The sequence below is a fragment of the Pundamilia nyererei genome, unplaced genomic scaffold (assembly GCF_000239375.1).
Source record: "Pundamilia nyererei isolate P.nyererei 1_Seehausen unplaced genomic scaffold, PunNye1.0 scaffold00013, whole genome shotgun sequence".
Lineage (NCBI taxonomy): Eukaryota > Metazoa > Chordata > Actinopteri > Cichliformes > Cichlidae > Pundamilia > Pundamilia nyererei.
The window spans coordinates 5,299,563-5,310,638 of NW_005187414.1; the positions used below are offsets into that span (position 1 = coordinate 5,299,563).

The 11,076-nt window shown below is 41.3% G+C and overlaps 2 protein-coding genes across 4 annotated transcripts in view; both read left to right on the forward strand.

Annotated features, from left to right (window-relative positions):
- Positions 1–3,512, forward strand: part of hsp90aa1.1 (heat shock protein 90, alpha (cytosolic), class A member 1, tandem duplicate 1) — a 4,613-nt gene extending 1,101 nt beyond the window's left edge. For all 3 annotated transcript variants that reach the window (XM_013908748.1, XM_005724991.1, XM_005724990.2), the window contains 10 exons: positions 108–257; positions 372–738; positions 827–960; positions 1,079–1,384; positions 1,481–1,646; positions 1,772–1,962; positions 2,079–2,226; positions 2,320–2,588; positions 2,704–3,037; positions 3,135–3,512. In XM_013908748.1, coding sequence (XP_013764202.1) covers positions 108–257; positions 372–738; positions 827–960; positions 1,079–1,384; positions 1,481–1,646; positions 1,772–1,962; positions 2,079–2,226; positions 2,320–2,588; positions 2,704–3,037; positions 3,135–3,244 — 2,175 coding nt within the window. In that variant the 3' untranslated portion in view covers positions 3,245–3,512. The remainder of the gene's footprint in view (positions 1–107; positions 258–371; positions 739–826; positions 961–1,078; positions 1,385–1,480; positions 1,647–1,771; positions 1,963–2,078; positions 2,227–2,319; positions 2,589–2,703; positions 3,038–3,134) is intronic.
- A 356-nt stretch (positions 3,513–3,868) lies between these two features.
- hsp90aa1.2 (heat shock protein 90, alpha (cytosolic), class A member 1, tandem duplicate 2) lies at positions 3,869–10,654 on the forward strand. Its single transcript, XM_005724993.1, has 11 exons — positions 3,869–4,054; positions 5,103–5,252; positions 5,418–5,784; positions 5,875–6,008; positions 8,306–8,623; positions 8,759–8,924; positions 9,038–9,228; positions 9,456–9,603; positions 9,714–9,982; positions 10,074–10,407; positions 10,506–10,654. The coding sequence occupies exons 2-11, from the start codon at positions 5,103–5,105 to the stop codon at positions 10,616–10,618; spliced, it is 2,190 nt and encodes a 729-aa protein (XP_005725050.1). The 5' UTR covers positions 3,869–4,054; the 3' UTR covers positions 10,619–10,654.
- The last annotated feature ends 422 nt before the right edge of the window (positions 10,655–11,076 follow it).

Below are 11,076 nucleotides of genomic sequence, written 5' to 3' on the forward strand. Positions count from 1 at the left end.
TAAACTACAGGTGAAAATATAATTATTCGAAAACACAAAAAATATAGAGGTACAATTTCAATTTTGTTTTTCTGAAAAATGTTACCCAATATGTTCTCCCCCTTTAGATGCCTGAGAGCTCTGCACACATTATGGAGGAGGAGGTGGAGACCTTTGCCTTCCAGGCTGAAATTGCTCAGCTGATGTCCCTTATTATCAACACTTTCTACTCAAATAAAGAGATCTTCCTTAGGGAGCTCATCTCCAACTCCTCAGATGTAAGGGAAATAAACACTTCCGCATCATGTTTTCCTTTTTTTTTTAATGTAAAACAAGCCCTTATATTTTTTGCCAAAAAAAAGTATTTTAATTGAGTTATCTATTCTCGGCAGGCCTTGGATAAAATCAGATATGAAAGCTTGACGGATCCCACCAAACTTGAGTCCTGCAAGGACCTGAAGATTGAAATCAGGCCTGATCTGCATGCTCGCACCCTGACCCTCCTTGACACAGGTATCGGCATGACCAAAGCTGACCTGATCAACAACCTGGGCACAATCGCAAAGTCCGGCACCAAGGCTTTCATGGAGGCTCTGCAAGCTGGGGCTGATATCTCCATGATCGGTCAGTTTGGTGTGGGTTTTTACTCTGCCTACCTGGTAGCTGAGAAGGTGACAGTCATTACCAAGCACAACGATGACGAGCAGTATGTGTGGGAGTCTGCAGCTGGAGGCTCATTCACAGTCAGGCCTGATACAGGTATGTCTTAGTCCCCTCATTTACAGATCAATTGAATCAGTCATTTTAACCCTGTCTGCCACGGTTCTAATTTTGTTGTTGATTTTAGGAGAGCCAATTGGCAGAGGCACAAAAGTGATCCTTCACCTCAAGGAAGACCAGACAGAGTACTGCGAGGAGAAGCGCGTCAAAGAAGTTGTGAAGAAGCACTCACAGTTCATTGGCTATCCCATCACACTTTTTGTAAGTTTTTAATTACACAGTAAGAACAATTATTCAATCAATACTTGATAATAACCACACATTGACTGTGATAATGGCATGGCAAAGCAAAATGTAAATATGCCTTTGCATATTTAAGGTGGAGAAGACAAGAGAGAAGGAAGTAGACCTGGAGGAGGGAGAAAAGGAAGAGGAGGTTGAGAAGGAGGCTGCTGAGGACAAGGACAAACCTAAGATTGAGGACGTTGGCTCTGATGAGGATGAAGATACAAAGGATGGCAAGAACAAGAGGAAGAAGAAGGTCAAGGAGAAGTACATTGATGCCCAGGAGCTCAACAAGACCAAGCCTATCTGGACCCGTAACCCTGATGACATCACCAATGAAGAGTATGGCGAGTTCTACAAGAGTCTTACCAATGACTGGGAGGACCACCTGGCTGTGAAGGTAAGCTAAATCTTCTTGTGATGATCATTCTAAAACACATTTACCAACACCAGTTGCAATAATGTCATGCTAATTAATACATATCTACCCCCGCAGCATTTCTCAGTGGAAGGCCAGCTGGAGTTCCGCGCCTTGCTCTTTGTACCCAGAAGAGCTGCATTTGACCTCTTTGAAAACAAGAGAAAGAGAAACAACATCAAGCTTTATGTGCGCAGGGTCTTCATCATGGACAACTGTGAAGAACTGATCCCAGAATACCTCAGTAAGTAACAATGAAGTAACACATAAATCTTGACGCATTCTCTCAAAATTTATAGTTATTAGTAATTGTTTTTGGAACTCAACTCCTGGCTTTGGGAAGCTGACCAGTTTATTTTCCCTACTCAGATTTCATCAAGGGTGTGGTGGACTCTGAGGACCTGCCACTGAACATCTCCAGAGAGATGCTGCAGCAGAGCAAGATCCTGAAGGTCATCCGCAAGAACCTGGTCAAGAAGTGCATGGAGCTTTTCTCAGAACTGGCTGAGGACAAGGACAACTACAAGAAGTTCTATGAGCAGTTCTCCAAGAACATCAAGGTAGGTTCATCCATCTGAATTTCTTCAACTCTAAAACTTCAGAAAAAATGTCTGATACCAATCATCTAGCATGGATTTTAATACCACAAAATGACACGCTGTTTTTTTATGTTTAGCTTGGAATCCATGAAGACTCCCAGAACAGGAAGAAACTGTCTGAGCTGCTCCGCTACTACACCTCAGCCTCTGGAGATGAAATGGTTTCCCTCAAGGACTATGTCTCTCGTATGAAGGATAACCAGAAGCACATCTACTACATCACTGGTAAGTTATTCAGTGTGGTTTATTTTCCTTTGTTTTCAAGTATTCCCCAGTAGTTTAAGTTCATTAAACACCATATTGAAATAACTTTAACAGGTGAGACCAAAGACCAGGTTGCCAACTCTGCCTTTGTGGAGCGCCTTCGCAAAGCTGGCCTGGAGGTCATCTACATGATTGAGCCCATCGATGAGTACTGTGTCCAGCAGCTGAAGGAGTACGATGGCAAGAACTTGGTTTCAGTAACCAAGGAAGGCCTGGAGCTGCCTGAGGATGAGGAGGAGAAGAAGAAGCAGGAAGAGCTCAAGACTAAGTTTGAGGACCTCTGCAAGATCATGAAGGACATCCTTGACAAGAAGATTGAAAAGGTAATTTTTCTCCTTCAGAAAATGATACAGTTATTATAGTTAACATTGTTAGGGATGAGAAGTTGGCTTGACTGTGTTCAAACATACTAAAAATACTGAATTTCTATCCTGACAGGTTGTAGTTTCGAACCGTTTGGTTGCTTCCCCTTGCTGCATTGTCACCAGCACCTATGGATGGACGGCAAACATGGAGAGGATCATGAAGTCTCAGGCACTGAGAGACAACTCCACCTTGGGCTACATGACTGCAAAGAAGCACCTTGAGATTAATCCCTCGCATCCAATCATTGAGACCTTGAGGGAGAAGGCAGAGGCTGACAAGAACGACAAAGCTGTGAAGGACCTGGTCATTCTCCTGTTCGAGACCGCTCTGCTCTCCTCAGGATTCACACTGGAAGACCCACAGACACATGCTAACCGCATCTACAGAATGATCAAACTTGGTCTTGGTATGTATATCTTTTCCTTTAAACATTCAGGTAGTAGTTAGGTTATTATACATTAATTGAGGAATTTGTTTTTTAATGGCTGTATATCTATACACAGGAATTGATGATGATGATTCTGCAGTTGAAGACATAATTCAGCCCACTGATGAAGATATGCCAGTCTTGGAAGGCGACGATGACACATCAAGAATGGAGGAAGTTGACTAAATTATTTACTAGACTTTTTCTGGCTTTCATTTTTATTTTTGTAATTTATGTTCCTAATTTAAATGTACATTATTTTTTAGCAGAATTTCTGTTAGTAAACAATGTGCTAGTCAGAAAAAGTTGATGGAATTAATACAGACCACAGTGGCTTTAGTTTATATTGTATCAGCCACTTGTAAAACTTCTGACAATCACTAAGAGTATTATTAAGTCACTGGGGGTTTGACTTGTATCTCTTTTGTAACATTTTTTATGAAAAGCAATCAAATTTGTAATAAAATATATTTTAAAAATGACACCTGTCACTTTTTATTGATCTACTGCACTTTATTTTATCACTTGTTCTTGCTTCCTACAAACAATAATACTGAAAGGTGAAAAGTTGTATTAGAGAAGCGCATTATACAGCTGGCTTACATTTATCAATTACATCGTTTGATTTATCATGTATTCTGGAGTTTTCAGTGAATACAGCATGGTTCATTTTAGTTTCTGCTCTCACATGCCTTACTCATTAGGCTCAGCGACCCCTCCCTTAATCCCGCCTCCTTCTGCCAAGAAAGGCAGAGAGGCATGTACACGCACCATGATTGACAGGCCACCGGGCCAGTGAGTGGCCACCACCGAGCAAGAGGATTCCAGACGGTTCTGGAAGCTTGTGTCAGGAGGATTTCTCGAATGGTCATAGAGGGTATAAAAACCGCACCGTTACACCAGTTTCCGTAGGAGCATTAGCAGTCAACGAACCTGTGAATAAGGAAGGATCTCTACACATCTTCCTCAGGAGGTTTGGGCACACTGCAAACCAAGGTAAATACATTAACAGCCTTACCACAGACATTTGGGATACGTAAATATTACACTCCCTGAAATTCAGATTTAATAGTACTAAATGTTAGCTTATTTGACATTAATTTATAAACAAAGCTGACATTTTTGTCATGTCTGGATAAAAAGTGAAGCTAAAGTGAAGAAAGGGTGAAGTCTAGTTACAGCACTTGGTCTTTAAAAACTGATTAAAAAAGTAATAATATCTGCTCTGAGAATATTAATGTCAGCTTCATAAACGGTAATAAGAATTTGATTCCTATTGTGCCTCATTTCAGAATTCAAACCTGCGGGACAGTAGTCACATGGCAGGATGCTTTAGTGATGCATTTGGGAGGAAGGTGTTATGTTAAGCAGGGGTTTAACTGTTTGAACCTTAATCAAATTTCCTGTGTTAAAATTTCTGCAAGATTTTTGGGCCACCTTATCCTTGTACCAGGTTTTAATTCAGTGCAAAATCAGTAGGTACAGAGTGTGCATTCTTATAATCTCGTCAGCTGTATGAGAGGCGGAGCTTTTGATTCCTATGGAAACTGCTAGAGAGTTCTTCTTGCCTCCTCGTACCTTCTAGAAACCTGCACTTCACCTGGGAAACCAGCAGGTGGAGTCATTTCTGCTGACACGGATATGCAATTCAAGCCACGTGTTAATCTCTGATTAGCCAATAACCAAGCAGAGATTAAATTCACAGTCCAAGAAGGGGGAAAAAAACGGTCCTTGTACCTTTTTAATACAAAATTATGAAAGTAAGCAAGAAAGAAACCCAGGAAAGTCACTATATACTACACATCTACAGAGAATCTGCTTTCGTTTGACTGCTGTTAATTCCTTAATGTAACATCGAGGCTACTTAATAAGGATAAGCTGTAACTGCAACATCTTACATAAGAAGGATTGGCAGTGTTTTTCAAGTGTACATTGCTGGGATGCAAACATTTAGTGTCATAAAAAGAGTATTTTATATTGTGTTCCAGTCACTTTAGTCAATGTGTTTTCTAAAAAACAATATTTGTTCTCCGTCTTCACTCAGATGCCTGAAATGCATGACCAACCAATGGAGGAGGAGGCAGAGACCTTCGCATTCCAGGCTGAGATTGCTCAGCTTATGTCCCTGATCATCAACACTTTCTATTCCAACAAAGAGATCTTCCTTAGGGAACTTATTTCCAACTCCTCAGATGTAGGTTTTCAATATTAGTCTGTGTTGCTGTGTTTATTATTTAAAAAAATTAATTAATTAAATTACATGCTTTTTTTCCCTTAAGAAATTGAATTATATTATTATCAATACAGAATAAATTCTGGAATTTGTTTAAACAATTAACATTTTGTTTTGCTCTGTCAGGCACTGGACAAAATCCGCTATGAGAGTCTCACAGATCCTTCCAAGCTGGAAACTGGCAAAGACCTCAAAATTGAGATCATTCCCAACAAAGAGGAGCGTACTCTAACCCTAGTTGACACAGGTATTGGCATGACCAAAGCCGACCTGATCAACAACTTGGGCACAATTGCAAAGTCCGGCACCAAAGCGTTCATGGAGGCTCTGCAGGCTGGAGCTGACATTTCCATGATCGGTCAGTTCGGTGTGGGTTTCTACTCTGCCTACCTGGTAGCCGAGAAGGTGACAGTCATTACCAAGCACAACGATGACGAGCAGTACGCCTGGGAATCATCTGCTGGTGGCTCATTCACAGTTAAAGTAGACAACTGTAAGTGATATAACCCCGAATTTGAAGTGAATTATTAATCATTTAACCCAGTGGTTATAAAGTATACTGACCTATAGTCTTCCTCTACAGCTGAACCACTGGGACGTGGAACTAAAGTGATCCTGCACCTCAAAGAAGACCAGACAGAATACCTTGAAGAGCGAAGGGTCAAAGAGATTGTTAAGAAGCACTCACAGTTCATTGGCTACCCTATTACGCTATTTGTAAGTACTTAAGTCATATTTAATGATCCCATAGAAAAATTAAATTTGTAACTATTGCAGATAGCTTCTGCACTTTAGACTTCTGAGAAAGTTGCTCAATTAATCTCAGAAACACTGATATTATAAAATAGTGACTCCCTAAGGCCAGGGCTGGATTGGGACAAAAAATTGGCCCGGGCATTTTGACTACAGACCGGCCCACCAGGTATTATAGGGAAAAACCATAAAGCCTTTGAATGAAAACAAACGCTGTTGTGACAGTGATGTACACAGTCTTGTTGGTATATGTATGATTTCAATACGTTGTACATCAGATAAAAACTTTGGTTGTAAGATTCAGATAATTATTTAATAAAAGCTAGATATTTTAAATGAGAATAAGAAAGAAAAGTATTTCTTTGTGCCCCCCTCTCCCTGTTAATGCCCCACTACCTGGCCCCCCTGGCAAAGCTTTGCTAGACCCGCCCCTGCACAGTAACTTCAACTCATCCATGTCACCTAAAAGGTAAACCTGTTTCTCCATCACCTGTTCAGCTCTGATGATTCAGTAAGGACATCTCCTGGTTTCAACTTCATGCTTCCCTCTCCCCAGATAACCAAACTGACATAAGGACCAGCAGCTTTTACAGCTGTGGCTACAGCAAACATCAGCTGATACTAGAAATTAATATTAAATAAATTCTAACAACAGCTGATCAAGCTTAAACGTGCTGCTGTTGTTTAGTGCGACATCTGCTGGTTTCCTCTTTCTGGCGCAAAGTGGGCGATAAACAAGCAAGAGAGCCGATCAGCTGATCATTGATCAGTTTCACGATTGAATGAGAGAAGAAGGCTACGTTCACACTGCAGGCGAAAGCGCATCAAATCCGATTTTTTTTTTTTTTTTTTTTTTTTTTTGACCCTATGCGACCCATATCCAATCATGGTATGACAGTGTGAACGGCACAAATCCGATATTTTCAAATCCGATCTGGGTCACTTTCATATGTGGTACTGAATCCGATACACATCCGATGTTTCAGAAAGCGACTGCTGTGTGAACGGTCAAGTCACATTAAATCCGTCTTTTACGTCACTGACACAAGACAGACGCCAATTATCAGCGCCGGAGAAGCGCCCGATAAGACATCGCGAACGCTTCCTGGCCATCCGGTGAAACTGCTGGGAAGACAACGTTGGAGAAACGTGAACATTTTATTTGTACTGCATAATCTTCAGATTCTGACAGAAATCTGCAACTATCCCTTGAAGCACCGCTCCTCTAAAACAGCAATAAGGATAATGATTAAGTTATTTACATTATTATGGAAATAACAAAATAACTTAAAGCAAAAATTGGGAAACATGAAGTCCGAAGTCTTTATATTAACGGCCATCAGTCAAACGATATTGTTGCTCTGTGTCTAAACAGAGCGCGTTGTGTGTGACATCTTCTTTTGCGCATGCGGGCCACTTTGAACGTTTACACTAGAGCACGTTTTCTGTCGCATTTTATTTGTAGTGTGAACGAGCAGACAAAAAAATCGGATTTGATCAAAAAATCGGAATTGAGCATTAAGACCTGCAGTGTGAAGGTAGCTGAAGAGACAGCTGACAGCGTAAAGACAGAAAAACTCCAGCTTTGTGTCTTTTTCCATTCTAGCTGAAGTACGGGACAAACTGTGTTCCTTTTCAGCTCAATACGAAACACGTGATATTTTCTCTGAATACGGGACAATTCCATTTTTCAGGGGACGGTTGGCAACTCTACTAACTAACCTTATGAATAGAATAAAGTTCACTATCAGTAACATAGCACCCACTCAGCTGTAGAAACTCCGTCATGCTAGCTAGTACGCAGTACAAGTTATTGTAACTGACGGTAAAAACTCAGCACAACGAAAATAAACTACACCTAAACTTGGATTATATCTGACCCAGATAGACTGCAGGTCATAACTTCTTACCTGAAGTTCAGTTCACCTGACACTCGGACGGGCGGCCGCCTCGGGTCTCTGCTCCTCCTGCCTCCCCTTTCCCTCATCCACCTGGCCTCTTGTGGCAACTCCGCCATAGCCACCACCAAACAACTGAGTTATTTTTACACATCTGCCAGCATCTGGCCAATCCATCACCTTTCATTGTTTATACTGTTATTTAAAAAAAAAAATAAAAAAAAATCATCGGCCCATAAAAACGAAAAATCACCATCGGCCCACCAAGCAAATGCCCTGTATGCCTGATGGCCTGTCCAGCTATGCCTAAGGCTAAGGTGTAGGGAAATTCTTTAGTGTGTGACCAAATGTATTTTCCTTCAGGTGGAGAAAGAGAGGGACAAGGAGGTGAGTGACGACGAGGCAGAGGAGGAGAAAGAGAAGGAGGAGAAGGAGAAAGATGAGGAGAAGGATGAGGACAAACCTGAGATTGAGGATGTTGGATCAGATGAAGAACATGACCATGACAAGTCAGACAAAAAGAAGAAGAAGAAGAAGATCAAGGAAAAGTACATTGACCAGGAAGAATTGAACAAGACCAAACCCCTGTGGACCCGAAACCCAGATGACATCACGAATGAGGAATATGGAGAGTTCTACAAGAGTCTCACCAATGACTGGGAGGACCACTTGGCTGTCAAGGTTGGGCTTTTGAGATGTTATTTTAAAAATACCTAAAAATGTAGCAGTGCTTTATAGGAGGAAAATTATGTCTGATATAATGTAGTCCAATATATAATCACTTTAATTTTTTATTTTTATTTTTTTGCCTAACAGCACTTCTCAGTAGAGGGTCAGCTTGAATTCCGTGCCCTGCTCTTCGTGCCTCGGCGTGCTCCTTTCGACCTCTTTGAGAACAAGAAGAAGAAGAACAACATCAAGCTGTACGTGCGCAGAGTCTTCATCATGGACAACTGCGAGGAGCTCATCCCAGAGTATCTCAGTGAGTATTAAAGTGTGGATTACAATTTCCCTAACAATAATAGAATTATCATAATGAAAATGACACAATGGAATCTTTAGAGTTTTAACAGTTTCCTTTCTGCTTCCTATCAGATTTCATCAAGGGTGTGGTGGACTCTGAGGACCTGCCACTGAACATCTCCAGAGAGATGCTGCAGCAGAGCAAGATCCTGAAGGTCATCCGCAAGAACCTGGTCAAGAAGTGCCTGGAGCTTTTCACAGAACTGGCTGAGGACAAGGACAACTACAAGAAGTACTACGAGCAGTTCTCCAAGAACATCAAGGTCAGTATCCACAGCCTTGACTGAGTGAGGTGCAAGGTTACCAGATCTTGTCTTTAATTCTTTTGCTTGAATAATTTAGCTCTAGCAGTAGGAATATTATAAAGTAGCTTAACAACAATTGAATGCAGCCAGTGGTAGCTGGTAGTGCCTGCAATTTTTTTTTTTTTGCACATTCAGCTGAATAAATCTGCACTGTTGATAACAGTTGACTGTTTTCCTTATTACAGCTTGGCATCCATGAGGACTCCCAGAACAGGAAGAAGCTTTCTGAGCTTCTGCGGTACTACACATCAGCCTCTGGAGATGAGATGGTGTCCCTGAAGGACTATGTCACACGTATGAAGGACAACCAGAAACACATCTACTACATCACTGGTGAGGACACTTTTAAAACTGCCAATCAAAAGCATGCGTTCGGCAAACAAAACTTGTCTCATGTGGGCAATATGGCATGAATGAACAACATTATCATGCCTGCATTTCAGGTGAGACCAAAGACCAGGTTGCCAACTCTGCCTTTGTGGAGCGTCTTCGCAAAGCTGGCCTGGAGGTCATCTACATGATTGAGCCCATCGACGAGTACTGTGTCCAGCAGCTGAAGGAGTTTGAGGGCAAGAACTTGGTTTCAGTAACCAAGGAAGGCCTGGAGCTGCCTGAGGATGAGGAGGAGAAGAAGAAGCAGGAGGAGAAGAAATCTCAGTTTGAGAACCTATGCAAAATCATGAAGGATATCTTGGAGAAGAAGGTTGAAAAGGTAAGCTGATGAAACCAAATGACAATATAACAACGGAATTTGTTTTATTGTTCAACTGATTGATACCGGTGGCTTTTGTTTTCCTCTGCAGGTCACAGTCTCCAACCGCCTAGTTTCTTCCCCTTGCTGCATTGTCACCAGCACATATGGATGGACGGCCAACATGGAGAGGATCATGAAGGCTCAGGCGCTGAGGGATAACTCCACCATGGGATACATGGCAGCAAAGAAGCACCTTGAGATCAATCCTGACCACCCAATCATGGAGACCTTGAGGCAGAAGGCAGAGGCCGATAAGAATGACAAGTCTGTGAAAGATCTGGTCATCCTTCTTTTCGAGACCGCCCTGCTCTCCTCAGGATTCACACTGGATGACCCACAGACCCACTCCAACCGCATCTACAGAATGATCAAACTTGGTCTTGGTGAGTATCTGTTAAATCTTGTATCTTTTGGTGGTATGTTTGCCAGTAAACGAGTTAACCCCGCTTTGCTGACTGATCTGCTCCTATTTTCCTTCCAGGTATTGATGAAGATGATGTGACATCTGACGATAACACCTCTGCACCCACTGAGGACATGCCCCCTCTTGAAGGGGAAGATGATGACACATCTAGGATGGAAGAGGTGGACTAATCAGCTTCCATTTCCTGTTTAGATTTAAAAAAAAAAAAAAAAACAAAGGTAAAAAAAAAAAAATTAATGTTAAATGTTGTAAATGAGCCTGGAATGTCTGTTCCTAAACACTTTTGATGACCATCGTAACTTTATTTCCACTTGCGTTGACCACATGCAGTTCAGTCATTCCTTTAGATGTTTAGAGTTTTCAGATTGTTATTTTTGTTTTTGTATTGAGTTGTATTGATGCATTTGTTCTTTTTGTATTTGACATTCCAAAGTTTGTTCTTTATTGTAAATATAACAAAACACGATACTGTTATTTGAAACGGTGCAAAAACCATTAATAAAGGTTAACCATGTTAAGCTGTTTGGTCATTGTTACTGATGAACGAACACAAGTCTCGTGTTTTATGTATAGTATGCTGCATTTTTAGATTGGACAGGTGGGTTAACCTGTCCACTATATATATATA